General features: G+C 40.4%; 1 protein-coding gene across 2 annotated transcripts in view; it reads left to right on the forward strand.

Moving 5' to 3' along the window:
* Nucleotides 1–9,525: 9,525 nt before the first annotated feature.
* PRKCB (protein kinase C beta) overlaps nucleotides 9,526–26,148 on the forward strand; it is a 650,680-nt gene continuing 634,057 nt past the window's right edge. The window contains exons 1-2 of one of the 2 annotated variants that reach the window (XM_069106305.1): nucleotides 9,526–9,931; nucleotides 10,641–10,672. In XM_069106305.1, the coding sequence (XP_068962406.1) occupies nucleotides 9,759–9,931; nucleotides 10,641–10,672 (205 nt within the window). In that variant the 5' untranslated portion in view covers nucleotides 9,526–9,758. The remainder of the gene's footprint in view (nucleotides 9,932–10,640; nucleotides 10,673–26,148) is intronic. The other variant, XM_069106297.1, reaches the window with a different exon arrangement.

The raw sequence follows: 26,148 nt of genomic DNA on the forward strand, positions 1-26,148 counted from the left end.
TTGCTCTCCAGAATGGTTAGATCAGATCACAACTCTACCAACAATGCATTAGTGTTCCAATTTTCCCACATCTTCTCTAACATTTATCATTTTCCTGTTTTGTCACGTTAGCCAATCTGACCAGTGAGAAGCAGTACTTCAGAGTTGTTTTGATTTACATTTCTTTAATCAATAGTTATTCAGAGCACTTTTTCATATGATTATAACTATCTTTAATTTCTTCCTCTGAAAACTGCCTGTTCATATCCTTTGACCATTTATCAATTGGGGAATGACTTGTAGTCTTATAAATTTGACTCAGTTCTCTGTATATTTTAGACATGAGGCCTTTATCAGAGACACTGGTTGTAAAAATTCTTTCCCAGTTTTCTGTTTCCCTCCTAACCTTGGTTACATTGGCTTTGTTTGTACAAAACCTTTTTAATTTAATATAATCAAAATTATCTATTTTGCATTTTGTAATGCTTTCTATCTCTTGTTCGGTCATAAATTCTTCCCTTCTCCATAAATCTGACAGGTAAACTATCCCTTGCTCTCCTAGATTGCTTATAGTATCAGTCTTTGTATCTAAATCATGAACCCTTTTTGACTTTATTTTAGTATATGATGTAAGATATTGGTCTATGCCCAGTTTCTGCCATACTACTTTCCTGTTTTCCCAGCAGCTTTTGTCAAATAGTGAGTTCTTATCCTAGAAACTGGAGTCCTTGGGTTTATCAAACAGTAGGTTATTATCGTCGTTGACTACTGTCTTGTGTATCTAATCTATTCCACTGATTCACCACTCTATTTCTCACTCAGTACCAAGTGGTTTTGATGACTGCTGCTTTATAATATAGTTTAAAATCTGGTATGGCTAAACCACCTTCCCTAGCATTTTTTTTTCATTAATTCCCTGATATTCTGGACCTTGTTCTTCCAAATGAATTTTGTTATTATTTTTTCTAGTTTTATAAAATAATTTTTTTAGTTCCTGATTGGTATGGAACTAAATAAATTAATTTAGGTGAAATTTTCATTACATTAGCTTGGCCTAACCATGAGCATTTGATGTTTTTTCAATTATTTAGATCTGACTTTATTTGTGTGAAAAATGTTTTGTAATTGTGTTCATATAGTTCCTGGGTTTGTTTTGGCAGGTAGACTCCCAAATATTTTATAATTTCTACAGTAACTTTAAATGAAATTTATCTTTCTATTTCTTGCTGTTTGGCTTCATTAGAAATATATAAGAATGCCAAGGATTTATGTGGGTTTATTTTATATCCTGCAGCTTTATTAAAGTTATTTATTATTTCAAGTAGCTTTTTGCTTGATTCTCTAGGATTCTTTAAGTATATCATCATATGATCTGCATACTTTAAAAAATTTTTGAGATCATCTCAACATAGTAAATTCACACCCATGCTGTTTGTCTACGTAGACTCCTTTTAACTGCTTTAATAATAATAAAGTTCTTAGGATCTATATGCATCATCTTCCCATATAGTAATGTAAACAGTTTAACTTTATTGAATCCCTTATGATTACTGTTTCATGTTTACCTTTTTATGCTTCTCTTGAATCTTTTGTCTGAATGTCAACATTTTTATTCAGTTCAGGTCTTTTTTTTTATCAGGTGTGCTTAGATGTCCTCTATTCATTAAATATCTATTTTTCTCCTCTGAAAGATTGATTATTCTTGGTTATAATCCAATATCCTTTGCCTATTGGAATGTCATATTCTAAGCCCTCTGCTTCTTTAATGTGGAAGCTCTGCTAAATCTTGTGTGTTCCTAACTTTGCCTCCACAATATTTAAATTGTCTCTTTCTGGCTGCTTACAATATTTTCTCCTTGACCTGGAAACTCTGGAATATAGTTATAATATTCCTGGAAGTTGTCATTTTGGGATTTCTTTGATGAGATGATTAGAGGAGTCTTTCAGTTTCTATTTCACCCTCTGGGTCTAAGATATTGGGGGTGGTTTTCCTTTATAATTTTAGAAATATGATATCTAGGCTCTTTTTTTGGGGGGAGGATCATGGCTTTCAGGTAGTCCAGTAATTTTAAAATTCCCTTTCCTCCATCTATTTTCATTATTTTTCTGATTAGATAGTTTACGTATATCATCATATGATATTCTATTTTTTCATTCTTCTGACTTTTATTGTTTTTTGAAGTCTCACAGAAGCATTAGCTTCAAATTTTTAAGGAATTATTTTCTCCAGTAAGCTTTTTTGTCTGCCTTTGCATTTGGCTTGCTCTGCATTTAAAGGAATTATTTTCTTCAGTGAATTCTTCTCCCTCTTTTACCATTAGACTGATTCTGTTTTTTTAAGGTATTATTTTCTCCAATAGTTTTTTTTAACCTTTTTTAACCAAGCTTTTAATTCTCTTTTTTGTAATTTCCTCATAACACTCATTTCTTTTCACAGATTTTCTACTACTACTCTTATCACTTTCTTTAATTTCCAGGAATTCTTATTCACCTTATGTCCAATTAGCAGTTTCCTTTAAGGCTTTGGTTGTAGCTGTTTTTCTATTATTTGTTTTCTTCTGAGTTTGTGTCTTGGTCTTCTCTGCTACCATAGTAGCTTTTTATAGTAAAGTTCTTTTTTTGGTTGTTGTTCATTTTTTTCCTAGTCTATTTCTTGACTTTGAACTTTATGTTTTGGTTGGACTTTGCTCAGCTGGGGGTTGGGGAGACAGCTGTCCCAAGCTTCAGACTTTTTCATGCTGTTGTTTTCAGAGCTAGTTCTGGGGGTCTGCAAGTTTTCAGTGCTTCCAAGGTGGTAGGATCTGGGGAGAGGTGTAATCACTACTATCCTGGTCTGTATTGTTGTCTTTACCCAGGAAGTGCCCTTGCTCCCCTGCACCAAGCATTACTACTTCTCTTGACACTGGAACTGCAATTAGGTTCCCTGCTCCTTGTGACTGACTACAAATGCTCCTCTTTGCCCTGGAACTGCAACCCAGAACTGTGTATGGGCAATAGAGCTGCCAATAAGCCCCAACTGTACCCAGTATTGGCAATGGGTCCCCTGTAATCTTTTCCTGACCAGTTTGCCCAGCCCCCTTACCATCTTTGGACTGAGAGCTCTAGAAACTGCTGTCACTGTTTCTGTTGTTGCTACTGCTGTGTGTGTGCTCCCCAGACAGACCTCCACTCTGACCTGTCCTACAGGCTTGCTAAGTTTTCTTAGGCAGGAAAAATGATTCACTCTGACCCTTTCTTGGTTCTGCCACTCTAAAATTTGATTTGAGGCATTATTTTAAAGTTGTTTGGAAGGGAATGTTGAGAGAGTTCAGCTAGGTTATTGCTTCTAATCTGCCATCTTGGCTCTGCTGCTTCCAATTACATTTTTTTTTAAAGCAATTGGGGTTAAGTAACTTGCTCAAGGTTACACGGCCAGGTGTTTCTGGGTGGGTGCTAAGTGTCTGAGCCTGGGATTCGATCTCCAGGTCTCCTCAACACTGGAGCCAGTGCTCTTACTCGCTGTGCCACCTGGCCGCCCCTTCCAATTACATTTTAATTTGGTTCTAGCAGCACCAGAGAGTATTGCCTGAGTCTGTTCAATACTTCTGCCCTCTGGCATATAGTGTATATAAACGTATTATTATTATTATTATTATTATTCTTTTATCCTCCCTACCAGACTGTAAGCTATCTGGGAACAAGAACCTGGTCTTCATCTTTACATCTCTCATAGTGTCTAGTTGAGGACTTTGCACATAGTAATTGTTTAGTAAGCATTTAGTGTTCTTATTCCTTCTCACCTAGTTTGTGACCATTCTATTCCAACTTAATGAATAGCAGATACTTGGCTCTGGATTATGCAACACAAGTCTATATGCATCTTAAACATAGCTCTTTATCTATTTGGGGTCTTGTGGTTCATGAGGCTCTATAGGACCCATGAACAAAACCATTAGTAAGGTGGAAGACACAGAAATAGAGAAGGGTGTTCCAGCCAACCCCTCTAGCCTTGTCTCTCATTTCTTTCCTGTACATACTCTTCAGTCTAGTCAAATTGGACTACTCCATCATTGATTCTTATCTCACTCTTTCCTTTTTTAATGCCTAGGCCCATGCTGTTTTTCCATACCTGGAATGAACAGTATTCTCTATAGCCCTAATCTTCATGTGACTAAATTATTTCCTTTCCTCAAGATTAATCCTGATGCCATCTTCTCTATGATTTCTCCTGAATGAAAGTGATTTTTCTCCCGTTCCTTAAAGTATTAGACTTTCCTAGACTGCATTCCAGTACTTTTGTCATAGTTATTTGTATACTTGTCTTCTTCCACCTCCCCAAGTATATTATAAACTCTTTGAGAATAAGGTCTGCATTGTATATATTTTTGCATCCTAAGTACATAGAACAATGTCTTGTAAACAGTCAGTGCTTAATAAGTGTTTGTTGTCCTCAACTGAATTGAAAATCAAGTGTCTCACCCAAGCAGCTGCTCTCATTTTTCTCTATAGAACCTCCTTTGCCTATTTCCTGGGACATTAGTGAAAGCTCTGATTCAGTCATCGCATAAGTATAGTTCAGATTATTTTCCCCTACATGCAGTACGGTACATTTACCCACACTCAATCTCATCTGTCATTCTTCTTCCTACTCATACATCCTTATGAGTTCTTCCTACAGCATATCCCCATTGGCTTGGCATTTCACCACCCAGAAGAGCTCCGAGTCATCTGCAAACTCAGAGATGTCACTGCATACTCACTCCTCCAGATCATGTATAAGAATCTTATGTAAAACAGGTCCTAGTACTGAGCCCTTCCCTAAACCATGACAAAAAAATCTCCTCAACCTCATGGCTACTCAATTTTTAAAAAATAGTCTTTGGTGTAGAAACTCACTAAAGGTGTCCCATTCAGCTATTAGAGGATTAATGGTGCAGGTACCTGTAGATGGACGGAAATTCTGTCGTGTAGGAATTTGGAAAGTGAGAATCAAAATCAGAGAGAAGCTGCTAGGGTTGTCAAGAGTATGGGCCTTGGTCTACACTAGGGAGATAGTGAGAATGGAGATGATACACCAAAGAAGAAAGCATAAGGTGGAGGTTTTGAGGTTCAGGCTTGATAGAATATTTATATTTATAAATCAGAGACCAGAACAGTGGGAATTGGAAAATTCATTTTTGAGATTGGCAGAAGGGTCAGTGAAGCTGCATTAACTCATCAGCTGGGGGAATGGCTGAGCAAATTATGGTATATTAATGTCATCAAAAACTACTGTGCCTTAAGAAATCATTAATGGGATAGCTTCAGAGAAATCAGTGAAGACTTGCATGAATTGATGCAGAATGAAATGAATAGTACCAGGAGAATGATTTATACAATAACAAGATTGTAAAGACAACTTTAAAAAGACAGAAGAGCTCTGATCAATGCAATGAGTAACCTTGATTCCAGAGGACCAATGAGGAAACATCCTACTTTCCTTCTGACAGAGATGATGGACTCAGGGTATGTATTTAAATATCTTTTTGGAAATGACCAATGTAAGCATTTGTTTTTCTTGATCATGCATATTTGCTATAAGGGTTTTAGTTTTGTTTCTCAGTTGGGGTGAGGTAGAGAGGGAGAAAAAATACATACTTGTTAATTGAAAAAAATGAAATAAAATTTTAAAAGAGCTGCATTGAGTCAAGAACTCTGAAAGCAATTTTGTCAAACTCAGGTATGCTCTGACAGAACTGTCCCTTTTAACATTTTTAATCTGTTAGCTAATACTCTTTCCACTTCTTAAAAGAAGTAGAAAATTTTTCTTAAACTAGATCTAGATGATTCCTTAGAGATTATGATTGTTGAGCTCAATCCTCTAATGTTACAGATGAGTAAACTGAGGGCCATAAATGAATAAATGACTTGTCCAATATCGAATAGGTAAGAAGTGGCAGAGCTAAGATTTAGTCCTTTGATTTCATAGCTTTGGAGCTATAATAGGTGATAGAGGTTATGTAGTATAACCCCTTTATTTTATAGATAAACTGAGGCCCAGAGAGGATAAGTTATTTGCCTAAGGTCACATGGGCAGTAAATGACAGAATCAGGATTTGAACCCTGGCTCCAATGGCTACATTGTTTCCACTACCCCACAGCTGCTTCCCTCTTCTTCTCCTCCATATGCCAAACCAACTTAGATTCTTCTAAATGTTGGGACTGGCATAAAAAGGTTTTGAAATTTCAAATAAATTAAATATGTTGGTTCCTTCTTCATTCCTTCATCAGTTAGGATCCTCCCCTCAAAGAACTCTACTAAAACTAATCAGAGATTTGCCTTCATAGGAACCACATGTTGCTTTTCTCCCCAAATGGAAGGTTTGTTTAAGCCTTATGAGAGCTTATCCTATTTATTGCTGATTCTACTAGTCTGCCTAGTACGGAGAAGGAATTCAGGCCAAAGCTCTCAGCCCCTGTTGGTGCCATTCTTATGAATAGGAGCCCCATTTGGAATCTGCTAGTACTCTTGCATAGTGGATTATTGTATGTTATTAGTGCACAGTACGTTATTTTAATGGGCAGTCTGGTTCCTGGACGATGTCATTTGGAATTTCCTCCAGACCTCAGTGCTGGTTCCAGTAAGAGACTTAGACATCCTTCCTTATTTAGTTCTAGAACATACCATGTATTCAAACCTCTGTTCTAGGTCTTCTAACCTGAACTGGGAGTGAGAATTTCTCTTAGCAAATTGAGGGTAGATGTAAAGATATTCTAAGAACATCCTTTCAGTCTTTCTGCTCTTCATTCTCCATCCTCTGGCACTAACTTTTTCCCTGGCTTTCTTCCTTGATGTTTAAAGAACCTCTCACATGTTGTCTTTAACGTTCCTTACAAGGTGCTTTTCGAATAATTTTTAAATTGTTGAGGTTCTAGTTTATGTGTGTCTCACTCTTGTGACTTCTTTGCTCTTTCCACCACTCTCTCTGCAGGGGAAGGGAACCTTAAGGAAGGCCTCTCTTTGAGGAAGCCTGCTTTAAAGCAGCAGAAATTACCACTCCTCCCTCTTTGAAAAGGAACCCAGTAAATGCTTGGGGGTGGGAGAAACCCTTCAATCTTTCAGAGGCAGTTGTTTCCAAAGGGCCTGCCATTAGAGGAAGTTGTGGTTGCTGAGACCCTGGAATATTTTGAGGAAATTGGAAACTCTGATAAAAAAGCACTTGATTTGATTCACTTCAGAAAAATGTATTAATTATTTGCTAGGAACTGGATATACACATTAAGAACAGTAGTTTGCCTGGCACAAATAGGCTGAAGCCACAGGGGCTGGCAACCTTCACTAGTCCCTGTCCTATACCCACCCATGTGGTTTGCCCTGGGTTCATTGCTCTGGACTTGCTTGTCTCCTCAATAGAGGAACTAGGCTCCCCAGTGCTTCAATTCCACTTACACCTCAGATTCCTGAGGAACAGATCTATTTTGGGCTAGTCTAAGGAGTTCTGGTTTAGGTGGTAAAAAAAAAAAAAGGAAAGTAAAAAAGGTACCCACAGAATACAAACATAATCAGTTATAGAATAGGTGGTTTTATTCCCACAAAGGAAAAGAATGATAAATAGTAAAGAATCATAACTTATAGGCTATTATTCGAATTATGTTGTGACATTTGCAACAGGGCTGCTCATTAACTCATTTTATCTCCATTGAGATCAATGACAAGAGAATTTTTTTCCTCCTTGAATTTTTTCCTCCTCTGGTTTCTTTAGAAAGGTCTTTCCCAAAATCCCTTCCCTAAGGAGGAGAAGCTCCCTTCCAAGTCTGCTTTGAAGTCAGAGGGCAGTGGAGGGACACTAACCATCCCTCATTCCCACTTCCATTCTCACAGGCTGATGCTATTTATTGTTTGCTGTTACAAAACTGAGTGAGTGAGTGGTCTTTATTCAAAGGGCAGGATGTTGGATAAAAGCCTCTAGTTCATAGGTTCAAAGCAAATAAACCTTTACAGTGTTGTTTCTTGCTACAACATTTCCCCAAATCTCCTATGAGATTGTGGGGGCTATTAAAAGGCCTAAGACGATAAATCCTTGGTCAACTTTCTCAAATATGTTGTACCCTTAAAAGTGACTGCTGTTTTTTCCCCTGTAACCTTTGAATAGCTAGGCAGAGGAGGCATATTTCATTATTATAGTGAAACTTTCTTTGGAAGCTATGAAATAACAACTTTTATCTCAGCAGCTTCAAGGCAAAAGTAATCTGATTAGAATGGATCTTTATCAAGAGGAAGAGTCTTATATAGCTCCAACAAAGACTACTTTCATTCATCTCTAGAGATCTATTCAGCCCCTCCTGTGAAAGGAAGAAGGTGGGACCTTTAATATTAGCAAAGTCAGGAATCTTATTTGCCTAAACCTCTCTTATTCTGGTTGTTGTCCAGTCATTTTCAGTCCTGATTGACTCCGTTTAGGGTTTTCCTGGCAAAGATACTGGAGTAGTTTGCCATTTCCTCCTTCATCTCATTTTGCAGATAAGGAGACTGAGGTAAACAGGGTTAAGTGGTTTGCCAAGGGGTCACACAGCTTGTAAGTGTCTGGTGGCAAATTTTGTAATATTAATAGTTCTATGATACATAGCTCATATCCATATAGAGCTTGTGATTAATTTGCCAAGTGCTTCCCCCACAGCCACCCTGTGAGGTAGGTCTGGCAGAGATTATTTCCGTTTTGCTGATCAGAAAAAAAACTGCTCAAGGAGGTCTAGTGACCTGGGCAAAGTCTTACAACTAGCAAGTGCTGGGATTTCCTTTTAAATTTTAGGTGTTCTATCTGACCCCAAAGTTAGAGTTCTTTCTAACAGGAACATTTCTGGTTTTGTTCAGCCCTCCCTGTCACATATGCACACATCACCATCTCTGCAGACACTGGAAAGCAGAAGGTATGCCAAGAAGACTTTATGAATGGCAGTTGGAAGGAGATGGACATCTCTTCACAGAATATGTCCTTTACTGTCAAAAAGACACTAAAATAGATAATGAAAAGGGGGGGGGGGGCGCAGCGGCCGAGGCAGGTAAGGGCAGTCAGAACAGAGAAAGAAGGGAAGGTGACGGTCGTTGAAGCTAAGCCCGCGATTTTTCATGCAGATTTCCTTTCACATTTGGTTTTCATTCCAATTTAAGACCTCCTTTCTTCTTCCCCTGTCAAAGATCACGGTGTAAGCGTGGTGTGAATGAATGAGGGGACTGCTGATTGCGGAGAGGAACTGCATACAGGAGCAGTGGGGATGGTGTCATTGGGGTCTCTGTAGGAGTTGGGATCCTACCCTTGCAGCTGCAGTGATACCCGAGTCCTGCAAAGGAGAAGCTGCTTGGGGTAGGACTTGGGTTGGCCCTAATGTAAATAAGAGGCGGGCCGAGGAGTCCAGCCTGGCTCAGTTATGCAAAACGGGAGCTGGGGAGTTGGGGCAGCTCCGGCCACGCTGCGGATGCGCGAGCAGAGGGGGAGGGGTATTGGGGAGGTCTGAAACCGCAGAGGGAGAGCGAATATGTAAATGAGAAGCCTGGGATGGGTGTGGCCTGGAAGAGTAATGCAAATGAAGGGGGCGGTCCCCTCCGATCTCCGCCTCCCACCCACGCAGCTGTGGACAGCGGTGCAGAGCGCAGCTGGAGAAGCGACGGCAGCTGGGGGCAGTGACAGCTCGGAGCTCCGCTAGGCTAGGCGGCGGCGGGGCGACAAACCGCACGGCGAGGGAAGGAAGACCGAGTGGCTCCGGCAGCTGCTGTCGCCTCTTTCCCAGTCCCCAGTACCTCTCCGCTCTTTCTTGCGCGCAAGATGGCTGACCCGGCTGCGGTGCCGCCGCCGAGCGAAGGAGAAGAGAACACGGTCCGCTTCGCCCGCAAAGGGGCCCTCCGGCAGAAGAACGTCCACGAGGTGAAGAACCACAAATTCACCGCCCGCTTCTTCAAGCAGCCCACCTTCTGCAGCCACTGCACCGACTTCATCTGGTGAGCGCGCGCGCGCGAGGCGTCCCCCACCACGTCCTCCCAGGGGGGAACTCGGGTTCCCCACTCCCCACCCGCCCCGGGGTGCACTCGCCTCTGGCCGCCCTCTTACTTCCCGCTCCATCTCAGAGCCCCCCCTTTCCCGTCACCCCCAGGCGGCTGGCGCAACCTCCGCCCTCCTCCGTGGCCACCGCTGCCGCAGAATCCTGGCCCCAGAACCTGCCCTCCTCTGAGGGATTTGAAGTGCGCCCCCCCCCCCCCAGCCCCACTTGGGGGACAGATGCCTCAGTTGTAACCCATCCATCCCTGGCTGTCCCCTCTCGGCGCTGTCCCCTGTTGCTACCCAGGCACACCCGCCCTCACACCGGCCCCGGCTGTAGGGACCTAGAGCCTTAAGCCCGCCTTAACCATATCCCGGGTTGGCAAGCGCGCACTGACTCCACATCCTGGGGCCACCGTGGGAGCCCCCTTTGAGCCACTAGTTAGCTTCCCCCGCAGCCCTGAGACCAACCAATAACTTTGCGGCTCCACTTCTGGGGGGAGAGGGGCGGGGCGGGGCACCGAAAGGCGTCCAGGCTTCCTGCAACCCCCTGGAGCGGGAGCGCACTCAGCTCCCTCAGGACCCCGGGGCAGGTGGGAGAGGGAGAGAAAGGGAAAGGAGAGGGCGGGAGAGAGACTCTCAGGGTAATGTGTCTTCCGTCTCCTTTTGCAGGGGATTCGGAAAACAGGGATTTCAGTGTCAAGGTAGGTGTTACCTGAAGATTGTACACTGCATAGACGCTTGATGTGTGCGAACAAATGTCTGCCTGCGGTCTGTGGAAGCAGGCCCGAGTGTGGGTGGGTGTGAGCGCGCGTGAGCGGGTGTGTGGCTAAGCCTAGAGCCGGTCCATATAAAGTTTGGGACCAGTAGGTGGGTGATGAGAAGCCCTGGTTGTTAGCTGGGGATCCTCCCGGTATGACTCTTAAGATTAGAGCCCTTAGCGTCAGGAGGAAGGCCCTGGGGAGAGAAGGAAACGTTTCTTTAACCCCCAGGGTGACACAAGGAAGGAAGCTGAGACTGCCCCAGCCCATGGGCCACCCACCTAGGTGGGGGCTGGCTGGTTGTTGTGATGGTGCTCACACTGAACTTCCTGTCACACAATTCCTTCTCCAAGCCTCTGGGGGGCCAAGGAGGACACGTCTTTAAATGCCAAGAAAAGGTGGTTCCTTCTGTGTTCCTCTCCTGCTGCCCCTCCTCCCTCCATAAATATTTCTCCTAAGTATCAGAACAGTTAATTTAGGCTGGAGCGTCCTCAAGGTCCTGTCTCAGCCCTGAGCACAATTGCTAATCTCCCTCCTTGGGACAAAAAAGAAGACAGAATACAGAAAGATTTTGGTTATCAGCCTTGATTTGAACGTTCAGATTACTCATAAGCCTTTTATTTCTTCCCCCATTTCAACTCCATTCTTGTGGTACTTAGTTCATCTCTGCTCCATTTTTCTGGCACAACTGTGAACCAAAGTCTTGGGTTCCAGCAACAGCTAACTCTTCTATTTAGAGCATAAAAGAATCCAAATCCTTTCTGAAACTTTTCTGATATGGCTTGTTAGGGCTACAGGTGGTAATTAAAGTCAAACACTGATTTTTCTCAACTGTGTATGCACAACAAAAACACAACAATGCCATTTGCCAGTTCTACATATCGCGTGATGTTAGTGATCCATAACTCATTAAATTGCTTGAGTTTGGCCAGTAAATATTTTTCAGCATTTATTTCCAAGATGAATTCAGTTATTTCAGTGTTTACTGTTTCATTAAGGTGTTTAAATTTTTTTTTAATTTTTAGAACTGAGATAATTGAGGCTGTTTCTGACACAATCATAATCACAATGAACTGTATGAGATCTTAGAGATCATTAAATCATAGAATCATAGGATTTTGAGGTAGAAGGGACCTTGGGAAACGTCATTTGTCCTATCTTCCCCTCCTTTTTTCTTTACAAAAAGAAATTGAGGTACAGAAAAGTGAATGACTTGCCCAAGGTCATAGAGCAGAACTGGGACTAGAGTTTCCTGACTCCAAGTTTAGTGCACTTTTTTCCTCCTGAATTAACAACCTTAAGACTTAAAAATCTTCTTTTCCAACTTTAAAGCATCATATAAATGTTGAATCGGACACTGATACTGCAGTCAGGAAGACCTGACTTCAAATCTGGCCTCAGACACTCACTTTGTGACCCTAGGCAAGTCACTTAACTTCTATCTCCCTCAGTTGCTTCAACTGTAAGATAGGGATAAGAACCGCTATCTAGAATAGTTATTGTGAGGACCAAATGAACTAATATGTGTAAAGCACTTAGTAGTGTTCCCTGAACTTAGTGGGTGCTTAGCTTAATAAATGCTTTTCCCCTTTTCCTCTATCTCATTTTACAATCACAACCCTGGGAAATATAGGTGGTATTATTCCCATTTTACAGATCAGGAAATTGAGGCTCAGAGAGGTTGAGTGGTTTACCTGTCATCATACAATTAACAAGTGTGAAAGATGGGATTTGAACCTAGATATCTTCCTCACTCTCAGTCCAGTCTGCTACCTGATTCACAGAGTTGCTTCTTCATGCCCAGAGTTAACAGGATGCTTTAATCAGATGAGTGAGATTGTCATTTTCCTTTGACAGTCAGTGATTTCACTTATTCTTTTAAGTCAGTTTGAGAGAGGTTTTTTTTTGTTCTTTTCTTTTCCTGAGCCCTCAACAGAAAAAAAAAAAAACAAAACAACCCAACCAATCTCAAGTTAAATATAAATACAATTACAACAGCTAAATATTTCAACAAGGTTGTGTGGTGATCAGTGAAGCCTTTGTTCATGAGTAAATTTGCATTTAAAAACTGGCCAGAGCTACCCAACTTTGGAATTGTTTAATAGTTGGAGAGTGTCAGTACCTTGTAAGTGAGGAGGGCTGATTTCATTTAATGGGCACTAAGGTAGGCATAGGCTTATTTTTGTCTGTTTTAACAGCTGCTTTTTTAGTCTTCCCAGAAAGTAACCTGACTATATTTTAAAAGCTAACATTCAAATATTACTTCAAGCACTTACTTATTATGTGACACTGGTCAAATCACTTAACCTTTCAGCCTCAGTTTTCTAATCCATAAAGTAGGGATGACAGTAGCATGTGCCTCCTAGCATTATTATGAAGATCAAATAAAATGATTGTCAAAAATGCTAGTTATTTTCAATATCTTTTTTAGAGCTATCTTTCATGTTACTGAAAATTCTCCAAAATTTCTTATTTTGGAGGTAAAGAGATGATGTCAACCTTTTCACTGCTAAACTCCTGATTCACATATCAGGCTGACAGCAGCTCAGCTCACATTTACATAACACTGAGATTACAAAGTGCATTCCTCATAAAAACCTGATGGGATTAATAATGCAGGTTTTCTTATTCCCATTTTATAGAAGAGGAAGAAGAAACTGAGATGTAGAAAGGTGACTTCCGGAAGTCACACAGCTAGGAAGCATTGGAGCTCAGGCTTGAATTTGAAGGCTTCTGATTTCAATACCAAGGATCATTCCACTGTGGCATACTGCTTAGCATTTAGTTACCTATTATTAAAGATCAGAGAAGTCATCAAAATCATAGGGTGTGGTCTATATTCTTGCCAAAGTTTCCAGATGACTTCACATCTGCAATGGATAGGAAAAATCATCTAGCTAAGTCTTGGCATTCATCTCCTCTAGAAGTGGGCACATTTTATTGTTGGAACTTTAGTTTGTTTTATTGATAACAATATTGGGCAGCTAGGTGATGAAGTAGATTGAGTGCTAGGCCTAGAGTCAGGAAGATCTGGGTTCAAATCTGGTCTCAGCCTCTTACTAGCTATGTGACCCTGGGCAAGTCACTTAACTCTGCCTCAGTTTCCTCATTGATAAAATGAGCTGGAGAAGGAAATGGCAAAACACTTCAGTATCTTTGTCAAAAATACTTCAAATGGGGTCACAAAGAGTTGGGTATGACTGAACAATAAGAACAACAAATATTTTTTCAGGTTCCCAATAAAATTTGCAAGTTTTCAATATAGAATTCTCTAGTCCAACCCTTCTCAGTCCTCCCACACTGTGGCCGTGATGTTGGTGAGAGAGTTAAGACCAGTTATATAGTAGGTAGCTAATAGGTCAGGTACAGTGAGAATTCATGGTGAAACCATAAGTCCACCTTTTAGAAGGATGTGACTTATGGGCCCCTGAGCTCTGGCTACATTTTGCCATCTACTCCTCCTCACTACAGGGTTTTCTGTTTAGACTGGTTAGAATGACAGGCAGGCTGGATGGATAGGGACAGAAAAGACAGGCCCAGGAATTAGGATGCCCCGAGTGGGAACCAGGTGGTAGAAGTAGAAGACCCCAAATGGTATTAGATGGAGAAGTTACTACTTTTGGTGATGTTTCACATAGAACCATCCCTGTAATCATATTTCCCTTGTCTATTCCTATTGTTCCTCTAGTTCCAGTGAATTACATCATTTTAGAGGCAGAAGGACTTTATAGATGACTCCTAGTTCAATTTCCTACCCAATTCAAGAATATAATGTTAAAAAACTTTTTATTGGCTATCTTCTGTTTTAATATCACCTTCATTTCCAAATATATTACACCTTTAATTTTCCATTTCTTTCCCTTGTTATAACTGTCCTCTGTAACAAAGAATAAAAAGAAAGAGGGGAAAAAAAGCAGTTCAGCAAAATCAATCAATGTATCAACTAGGTCTGACAGGGTGTTCATTGTTTCATACCCTAGTCTCCCAACTCTGCCTCCATCTTGGTTTTTTGGTTTGTTTGTTTAGTTGTTTTTCAGTCATGTCCAACTCTTTTTGATCCCTTTTGGATTTTCTTGGCACTGATACAAGAGTGATTTGCTAGTTCCTTCAACAGCTAATTTTACAGATGAGGAAACTGAGGCAAACAGGGTTAAGTGACTTGCCCAGGGTCATAGAACTAGTAAGTAAATGAGGCTGGATTTGAACTCCCAAAGATGAGTCTTCCTGACTCTAGGCCCAGCACTGTATCTACTGTACCACCTAGCAGCCCTATAACAATCTTGAGAGATATTCAGAGAGAAGCCAGTGATAGATAGCTTATTGTCTCATGAAGCAATTCATTGGACTGATGTAATTGTTAGAGGTTCTTCTCTATCCTGATTGAAATCAGCCTCACTGTATCTTCAACCAATTAAGCCTGGTTCTGCCCTCTGAAACTCCATAGACTAAGCCTATACTCTTGTGTTTGTGATAGCATTTTCAACATGTGAAGACAGCTATCATGCCTTCTTTATTCCCGAATAAAGACCTACTTCTTTGAGGTGTTCCTTTATAACTGCATTGTTCTTAGCTGTGTTCCTCTTGCCAAGCTTTACTCATTAGGCATAGAGGTATTTGTGCGGCCCACAGATAAGTGAAGAAGGTTAGCTATTAGTAACTGCATGCCATTAACCAGTTTGTTGGGCCAAATGAAAAGGTGGCTTAGTCACAGTGTACTCATCTGCCAAATTAGAAGCTTCGGTGATATTGTCCTCAATGTCCCTGCCAGCTAGGATTCTATTCATTCATTCCTCTCCTAAGGCCTCTTCCTGCCTTAATTGTTTATGATTCTGTGTAAGTTCAAGTTTAGTTTGTTGCAAAATCTCAGAGCTGAAAAGAACTTAGAGCATCTCTAGTTCAACTCTTGAATTCTCAGGAATGAGGAGGAAATTGAGACTGGGTGACTTGTTCAAGGTCATGCAGATGACCCTTTCAGAGTCTAATGACAAAAATGCAATGGGCATCTTTGGGTTATGATGAGATTGTCTGAGAAAGGGAGTGGCTTTATTAGAAGCAGTTGATAAGAGTCTTATTTTAAGTTTTATGGTATATAGTGGAGTTCTGAAGATCTCTCTCTGTGCAGCATAATACCTAAATAAATATGGAAAATGTGACCTTTTTGGAATCTAGTGGATATTGTAGACTAACTCTAAGATATTGACTTTAGGAAAAATAATATTTTCTGAGTACCAGGGATGTGTGAGGTGCTGCCCAGAAACACATTGCAAGGAGTTCATAATTTGGATGGGTAAACAGGGAAAAGGATCTACTCTGGAGAAGAGAGTTGAATTATTGTTATTTTTTAGTATAATTGTGTACTTTCAAATACTTTTGTTGATGAATTCTTAGGGGGTGCTTAGGAAATAATACAAGCCTGGAATTAGGAGGACCTGAGTTCAAATGAGGTCTCACACTTACCAGCTGTGTGACCCTGGGCAAGTCACTTAACCCTCTTTGCCTCAGTTTTCCCATCTATAAAATGAACTGGAGGAGGAAAGGGCAAACCACTGCAGTATCTCTGGCAAGAAAACCCCAAATGGAGTCACAAGGACTTGGACACTACTGAAACGACTGAATAACAATAAACAATGCTGTTGTTGATGAGTTCTTGGGGGGTAGTTGAAAAATATTCTTACCTACATACTATAGGAAACATATCTTTGGAATCTAGACATCCTCTTTGAAACCTTTGCTGGCTATAGGTAGTTAAGACATTGACCGTCCCATAAAATCTATTGTTTGGCATTTCAAAATAATCTGTTGCCGACTACAATCTTAAATGGAAGTTATTATGTTCAGATTTTGATTCCCAAGGATTTTAGAATTTCTTTCTTTGATTTCCCACAGCCCTTTTTGTCCTGCCAAAGAAGCTCTGTGTGCCTCTGTATTTGTCTTTCATAAGATTCAAGTGAATTTAACCTCGTTTTGAGATATTTTCACTCTTCCTTGAGAGAAATGAAGATGGTATTTCCAGTTTCCTCATCATGAACTCAAAGGCTTGGATTAGTCAATTTCTGAATTCCCTTTCACTTTTAGTTTACTCATGTGACTTAGTGGAAAGAATCCTGGACTTGGGGGTCAAAAAGAAGTGGGCTTGAATTCCAGTTCTCCCACTTATTAGCTAAGTGACATTGGGGGAAGTTATTCTGGGCTTTCATTTCCTGATCTGTAAACTGGTCATAATGCTAGAGTCATCACTTCCCCCACAGAATTATTGTGAAGCCAAAATGAAGTAATATCATAATAGTAATTAACATTTATGTAGTACTTTAAGGTCAGTCAATTTCTTTCGACAAGCATTTTATTAAGCACCTACTATGTTCTAGGAACTCTGCTAAAAGCTGGCTCAACTAGGTGGCACAGTGAATAGAGTATTGGACTTGGAGTCAGGAACACCTGAATTTAACTCCAGCCTCAGACACTTACTGGCTGTATGACCCTGGACAAGTTGCTTAATCTCTGTTTGCCTCAGTTTCCTCATCTGTAAAGTGGGGATTGTAATAGCACCTCCCTCTCAAGGTTGTTGTGAGGATTAAATGGGATAATATTTATGAAGCCTTGGCACAGTGCCTGGCACATAGTCAGTACTATATAGATGTTAGCTACTAGTATTGTTGTTGTTGTTATATAAAGAAGCAAAAGACAGCCTCTGCTCTTAAGGAACACACAGTCTAGTGGGGGAGACAAGATGTAAAGGATTATGTACAAATATGATATATATATATGATAAATTGGACATAATCAACAGAGGAAGGAGATTGGTAAGGCTTCCTGGAGAGAGTGGTGTTTTACTTAGGACTTGGAGAAAGGCAGAGAAGCCAGGAGACAGAGATGAGGAGTGAAGAAATTCCAGACTGCCAATAAAAAGTCCAGACACTTTATACAGATTATTTCATATGAACCTTACAACAACCTTTGAGGAAGGTTTCCATTTTACAGTTAAGGAAGCTGAGTCTTGAAGGAGTGACATGCTTTGTTCATGGTTATCTGCTTAGTAAGGGTTGGAGGCAGAGTTTGCATTTGGGTCTTTCTGGCTCTGGATCCTACCAATCTGTGCCAGTCTGCCTCACTACAGATGAAGGTGCTTTGGAACCACTATTAACAGGAAGCCAGGAGTGGAACCCCACATAAGTCTTACCTGAGCATCACTTAGACGTTATGAGTCTCCCTTAAAAGAAGGTCCCCTGGAGCTAATGGACAAAATGGTCTTTGCTAGACATTTCCATTGAAATTCTGAATTAAACTTTATCCTAAGGTTGTAAAAGATCCTGTCACATAAGGTGGGATGGAAATGTTGTGTTTAAAGGAGGTCAGGAGTTGTTACCCTTCAATGGACTACATTTTAGATAATAATCTGACTTCTTTATCAAAGTTGCATTTTTTTGTCTTTATTAATTTGTTTGTTTACTTTTAGTTTACAAGATTCAGTTCCCCAATCCCTTGTTTCAAATTTTCTTCCCTTCCCCTCCCCTCACCCCGCCATGGCCGCATGCAATCAAGTATGGGATCTGCAAACACTTTCACATTAGGCATTAGTCAGGTTATAAAGAAGGATTGTGTCAGTTGCATTTTGATTTGCCTGAGTGGAGATTTGAGGTGGAAGAGCAAGCCCTAATTGTCAGACTGAAATGAAAAGAAAAGCATTTCAACAGATCTTTATTGAAGGAACAAGAGAGATTAGTGAATGGACAGATGAGGAGGATGCCGAGTGAGGTAGAAAGAGGTCTGGTTTTAGAGTCAGAAAACCTGGGACAGACCGTGGTACAAGTAAGGCTGCTCTGAGCCTTAAGTTTTAATCGAGAAGCATCTAGGTAGTATGCTGGATAGAGCAAGGACTTTTAGTCAAGAAGACCCAAGTGCAAAACCAGACTTAGTCACTTACCAACTGTGTGACTCTGGGTACGTTACTTGACTTCTGCCTTAGTTTTCTCAGATTTAAAATGAAGGCAATAATTCCACCTACTTCAAAGGGTGATTGTAAGGATCGAATTAGATAATATTTGTAAAGTGCTTGCCACAGTGCCTGGCATATAGTAGGTGCCTATCTTTCTTCTTCCCTTGTTCCTTCGTTCGTTCATTCCTTCCTTTCCTGCAAAAGGGGGATAATCATACCGTGTTTCCCCGATAATAAGACACTGTCTTATTATTTTTTTTGGACAGAAAAACACCAGAGGGCTTATTTTCAGGGGAGGGCTTATTTTAATGAACATTGACAGCAATTTTAACAAACAGGTAAATGTGAACAAAAAAAAATGTACCTTTATTCAATAAGCAAATCACTGGGGAAGAACAGGATGACGCGCTCACTGCTGCAGCTCTGATTGGATGCAGCTCGGAGCGTGGTGTGCGTTTCACGGGGGAGGGGGGGGATGGTGCATACAGAGGGTACCGTAATGTAGCGTGTAGTGCAGGGGATCACATTCACTACAGTAGCAATCTCAATAGGGCTTATTTCCGGGGGAGGGCTTATTTTAGAGGAATCTTACACAGTAAGGGGAGGGCTTATTTTCGGGATAGGTCTTATTATTGGGGAAACACGGTACTTATACCACCAGCCCTTTGGGGTTATGAGGAAAGTGCTTTGGAACCTGCAAAATACTGTAGATGCGTGTCCCAAGTATTTCCCAAATACTTCCTTAATCCTAGGGTTTTTCCAATCCCCTAGCTCTGTTGATTATTTCCAATTTATCCTGTTTACTGTATTGTATTTGTACATTATTATTTGCAAGTTGTCTCCCCTGTTAGACTATAAACTCCTTGAGTTTTGGAATTTAACAATTAGGGATTCATTCCTTTGCCTCAAGACTTGTTAGTTTGATAGAAACTATAGATATCTGATGAAAGGTCAGTTTTTACTCAACAAGCTTTCATAAAAGACAGATCACTGTACAAGACACCTGGGGAATTTTTGATAAGTTTTGATAAAACACAGTCCTTGAGCTTAGAGACCTTGAACTCTACTAGGATAAGCGGGCACAAACACTGATTACTTTAATAGACAATATTCTAAGGTAAGTGTGTTAAAGAGATTCAAACCAAAGTGTTGCATGAGGGGTCCTGTGGTGTGGGGACCAAGGAGATCCCATTGGGGGATGGGACTTCTTAGTCTGGTGATTGAGATCACCAGAGATCAGGTTTTGATAGTGGTGAATGGAGAAGAAAACACAAGTGTAACGTTCTTAAAGGGAGCGGTGGGAGGGGGGAGGGAATGCCAAAGAGGAGCTTTGCTATCATTGGTCCTATTATACATCCTGACTCCTCCCTCTGTCCTTCCCAAAGCTGAAGGAGAGGAGAGGAAGCATTACACCATGAGACGAGTTTGGAACTGGGAATCATCCCAGTTTGGGTTGGGATCCTGCTTTTGCCGCTTAGGAGCTATGTGGCCTTGGGCAAGTCACTTGTCTTTCTGTTTGCTCCCCTGTAAAATGGTGGTGATGATACTTGCACTACTTGGGGTCCTTATGAGGCTCAAAAGACTTAATAATTTCCCATAGGAGTATTGTTACAAAATAGTGGTTGGCACTAATCTTTAACCAATGGCTTTAGTAGGCTTTTATGGGACTGTCCAGAAATCTATGGGGCAGGTAGGAGAACCAGTGGATAGATAGAGTGTCAGACCTGGAGTCAGACAGACTGATCTTCCCAAGTTGAAACCTGTCCTCAGACACTTACCTACTAGTTGTGTGACCCTGGGCAAGTCACTTAAACCGGTTTACCTTAGTTTCCTCCTCTGTAAAATGAGCTGGAGAAGGAAATAGCAAATCACTTCCGTAGCTTTGCTAAGAAAACCCCAAATAGGGTTATGAAGAGTAAGACAGGACTGAAAATGACCAAACAACAGCAGCAACAAAGAAAAATAACGTTAATTTTTATGGAAAAATGCATTACAAATGTTTAACTTTTTTGGGGGGAGGAGGGTGAAGAGAAGCTTTAGTTTTCTCATCAGTGTAATGGGCGTGATCATCATGAAGCTGCCTATTTCCAAGGGCTGTCATAAGGAGCAATGAAGTTAGCTTTCCAGTTTTGAAGCACGCCATCTGAACGTGAAGGATGATTATGAGAAGTCAGATGTGTTTATTTGAGTCTGTTTGGGGATTTAGGGGATTTGTTTGTCTCGTAGTGGGCAGAAAAGAGGCCCAGGCCGGGGCTGGAACAAAGCAATATAATTTCTTTTTGAAGTTTATTATTGCCATTTTATTTTAATAGGTCATCACAGCCTCCCCGCTTGATTCTCACTTTCCCATTCTTCCTCTTGCCAGATGGGTAATGTTGTTCTGCTGAGCTAGAGGAGGATGAAGAACACATTGTTTTCATGCCGCCATCAGCCCCTCTCATTAAGCTGTTTTATATCCTATGTGTGGACTCCCAGAGTAACAGTGATAAAGCATTTCACTTGTGTGTGGTTAGCGGGACAAGCAGCTTACCAAAGGAGCTGCTCTAGGGGAAGTGCTGACCCAGGGGAAATTAGCTCGCCTCTCTCCCCAGGGACTTTTCAAGTTAGAGGGACTGAATTTTACCCAAGAGCCTTTGTCTTGGCTTTCTTTCAGTTACACTTCTGCAATAAGACAGCAACAAAGCCCAGAGACAGTCATCTATTCATTTGGCAGATATTGGCTGCAGTGCAGTGAAAAGATCCCTGGGTTACTGGTACCAGGGAGACTTGGGTTCTAGTCCTAACTCTACAGCTAGCAAGCTCTGTGACCTTTGGCAGGTCTCTGCTCTTCTGGGTCCATTTCCTCCCATGTAAAGTGAAAGTTCTGGACTAATTGATCTCCAGGCTTCCTTTCCATTTGAAATTTCTAAGCTCCATCTTCCCTCTGAAATAATTTGGTCTATTTAATTTTGTTCAACAGATATTAAAAGAAACCATTCATGCAATGCACTGTTAGACATTGGGGTTAAGGAAGAAAGGAAGGTGAGAAACAAGTATTTATTAAGTGCTTACTATGTGCCAGATACCTTGCTAAGCACCTTGCAAACATCATCTCGTTTGATCCTCATAACAACCCCGGGAGGTATTATTATCCCCATCATAAAGTTGAGAAACGGAGGCAAACAGAAGTACACTGATTTGTCCAGAGTTCCATACCTAATATTCAACTGTTTGTTATATAGAAAAAGAATTAGGTTTGTTCTGCCCAAGAGGACTGGCTTCAGAGCAATGGGTGTAAGCTATAAAGAAGCAAATTTCAACTCTTTATAAAAAAGATCTTCCCAGCAACTGGAAGTAAAGTGGGATGACTTAGTGTTAATGAGTTGCATGTCACTAAAGATTTGCGAGGGAAGTCAGGTTGAGTGGTAGGAGATATTACCATAGTTCAAGTGCAAGTTGGAGCAGTTGATGTCTGATGTCTCCATTTTTTGAATTGAGCATGTGGAAAGTAACAAGGATGATAAGAGGACTGGAGACCATGCTATATAAGGAACAATTGAAAGAACTATGGAAACAAAAAAATACTTAGGGGATATAGGATTATTCTTCTCAAGTATCACGGTAAAGGAAAGAAATCACCTTTTATTAAGTGCCTACTATGTGCAGGCACTGTGCCAAGAGCTTTCCAAATATTTGGTCCTTATAACAACATTGGAAGGTAGTGACTGTTATTATCCTCTGTATGTTGAGGAAACTGAAGCAGAAAGAGGCTAACTGCCTTGCCAAGAGTCACACTAGTAAGTGTCTGAGGCCAGATTTGAGCTCTCATCTTTCAGAGTTGACTCCAGGCTCAAAGCTCAATGCCCTGTACCACCTAGCTGCCTAGGGTCATCTTGTGGAAGAAGCCTTAGAATCGTTCTTGTCTCTAGGGAGAAAACTGGAATCAGTTCATGAAAGTTAAAAGGAAGTGAATTTCAGCTTTTCCTAACAGAACTATCTCAAGGATACAAAGATGAGTTATCCCTCCTCCATGTGTACAAATAGCTGTAGTAAAAGTTAGGGGATAATTAAGCGCGTTACCTGGAAGGCACCTGAGAGGTCATCTCGTCTAAGGCCCTTCACATGACACCACTGTGGTGCAGAGGTTAAACACGTGGTACAATTGAGAATTAACTACAAATTCAATACGATTTCCACTGCATTGTGCTACCTCCTCATGAAGTCACTTATGGAGGCCTGAGATATTGAAGGTGGGAAAGAGAATTTTTAGCTGAAGGCTTTGTGGAAGAATTTGCACCTTAGTTGAACTTTAAAGGGAGGGAAATTTAAGAGGTTGAAATGGTAAACTGGGAGAGACATCCTAGTCATAGGGGACAATATATACAAAGATGAGAAAAGATAGGAAAAAAATGGGAATGGCTAGGTTATTCTGACTGGAGAATAGTTTGAGATGAGGAATAGTAAGAAATAAGGAAATAGTGGTACATGGGAGCCAGAGTGTGTTTAATATTTTTCCTTTTCTGCATTTGTTTACAAACTTTTTAATGTTCTAGTACATAAATTTTATAAAGGTGCCATGGACAGCTAAATAATATGTATATTCCTCTTTTCCCATTTGATAATAAAAGATCTATTATATATACCTTTTCTAAAATTCTATTCAGGTCCTTAACTTGTTTCTTGTTTCTCTTTTGGAGACCGAGATTATAAAGGATCTTGTATGCCAAGTTAAGGAGCTGTTTTATTTGGCAAGCATTGGGAAGACACTTAAGAGATCATGGTAATGGCAAGATGAAACCTGTGTGTATTAGATTACTTTGGAAATGATGCAATTGGTGGATTAGAGAGAGGAGAGACTGAAGAGATGGTGACCAGCTAGAAATCTATTACATCGATTCAAGTGAGAGGCGATGAGATTCTGAACTGTAGTGGTAACAGCATCAGTGTAAAAGAGAATATACATATAACATGCCATATATAATATCTATCTATCTATCTATCTATCTATCTATCTATCTATCTATCTATCTATCTATGAGAGATTTCTATAGAACTGAGAAGACAAAATGGCCTATTTGGCTGGAGATGGGAAGGTTGAAGGAAGAGTGGAGTGACTCTGAAGTCTTATGCCTGGGATTTTAGGAGAATATTGATGATATCAACAGACATACTTAAGATTTGGGAAAGTTTAGGTTTTAGGAAGGAAGGTGCTTAGTTCATTTTTGTACATTTTTGTAGAGGACCAATGACATTAAGAAGTTGATATCTTGACTTGTAAGTGAATTGGATTTAAATGAGGCAGAGAGGTGCAAAGTTATCAGCTCCACTCTCTTGTTCAGTGGCAAGACATAGATCAGGATGAGTGGAGATGATCTAGGATGTAGCAGGAAGATGTTGACTTTTTAAAGTTAAGGTCTTTTCTGGGTCTCAGTTTGTCTGAGGCAATACCCATTCAGCCATTAAACGCTAGGTAAGAATTGAGGCAAAACATGATCTACTTTGCCTTCACAAAGGAGTCTTTCAGAGTGGAGAAGACTCTGAGAGCCAGAACAGGAAATTGCAATTTACACTCACTCTGAGCCATCAAAACCCAAACATTGAGTAAGTGAGGCAAGTGTGCAAAGGCACGTGCTAGGAACTAAGGTTGGAAAAATAGTTTGAGGTCAAATTGTGGATAGTCTGGCATGAAAGACTGAGGAGTGTGGATAGCCTAAGGTCCTAGTCTCAACTATCTTACCCTTAGCTTTGTGACCTCAGGAAATAATTAGGCCTTTTGGCCTCTTCCTTCTCATTTGTATAGTTGGGCAATGCTGTTATTTCCTAACAATCAGAATTTTCCAGAAGTTGAATGGACTATCTTCAAGAGGTCATGGATTCCTTTTTCATTAGAGGTCTTCAAAGAAAGGTTGTACGAAGCTTTTCAGATGTATCATAGAAAGGATTCACTTTAAGGTATTGATTGGACTAGATGGTCACTGAGGTCCTCTCCAACTTTGAAATTTTGTGATTTCAGTAACTTAAGGTTGCACTGTGACTTTTGGGACATCCTATAACAGGAAGGTAGGTAGTATACAGGATGAATTGAAAGCAGAAGAGATTGGAGGCAAAGATATCCTCCTCAAGACTCTTATGGTAATCTAGATATGAGGCATTATTGTAGTGATTATGGGAATGGAGAGCAATGGATGGATAAGAGAGAGATTGAAGGAACAGAACTTTATGACTGAGTGAAATGCCAACTAAGGTCAAAGTATTGGAATTGGGCATTGAAGAAATGCCTTTAAAAAAAATCAGCTTCCAGTAATGAGAGCTCTTTGAAGCTGTTGTCTTAGCTTAAAAAGGAGACATTTGGATTTTCATGTCAGTCTTACTGTTGATTGATCTATTTTTAGGGTGGTTGCTAGATTATTTTTGTGATTCTAACAATGTGTATCTCTATTGCATCTTTAGGAGCATTGTGTAATTGGAGAGATAATATCTCCTTTTTAGAAATTTTTTTCTCTTGCATAATTTAAAGAGGAGTCAGTATGTAGTATTTTTCGATCACAGTCACTTTCTACTGATTTCAGCTATTAATTAACAAGTATTTCAAATTATAGGATGTCTGTTTGAAGAGTGTTGGAATACCTAAGGTAGGAATTCTTAACCTTTTTTATGTGACTGTCATGAACCCCATTGGCAGTTTGGTGAAACCTACAGACCCCTTTTCAACATGATGCTTTTGAATGCATAAAATAGAATACACAGGCTTACAAAAGAAACCAATTATTCTGAATTATAATTATCCAAATATTAAAAAAAGTTCAGAACCTCCAGGTTAATGCTTGACCTAGAATGTTAAAGCTGGAAGGGACACTAGAATATAAGACGTAAAATATTACAGCTGAAAGAGCCCTCAGAACCTAGAGTGGTCAAACTGGGAGGGACCTTAGAACATAGAATATAGAACATTAAGGTTGGGAAGAATTTTAGAACAGAAATTAAAATTCAATAAAAATTTACACACACTTACTGTGTGTGCAAGGGAACATGTTAGATGCTGGATATATGAAGATAAGGGTCAGCTAGGTGGTGCAGTGGATAGAGTGACAGTCCTAGAGACAAGAAGGCCTGAGTTCAAATCCATCATCAGACAATTACTAACCATGTGACCCTGGGCATGTTACTTAACCCTATTTGCCTCAGCTTGCCTACTTGTAAAATGAGCTGGAGAAGGAAATGGCAGCTCACTCCAGTATCTCTGTTAAGAAAACCCCAAAAAGGGGTCACAAAGAGTTGGACACAAGTGAAATGACTGAACAAAAGCAACATATAAAGTCAAATAATGACAAGAAAATTTATGAAAACTATGAAAATAGTGAAAACTAAGAAAAAATTTTTCCTTTTTGTCTGGGTTTTGTTCTAGACTGTATTGTGCATCACAGAGACCATGTAGGACCCTGAAGGAATGGGTCTAGCCAGAAAGGGGGAAAAGGCTCTTTTGAATTTCTATGGATTTTGGTATAAT

The sequence above is a fragment of the Petaurus breviceps genome, unplaced genomic scaffold (genome assembly GCF_028583685.1).
Source record: "Petaurus breviceps papuanus isolate PSGF00001 unplaced genomic scaffold, PetGlider_PUasm1.0 138, whole genome shotgun sequence".
In the NCBI taxonomy this organism is placed as follows: Eukaryota; Metazoa; Chordata; class Mammalia; order Diprotodontia; family Petauridae; genus Petaurus; species Petaurus breviceps.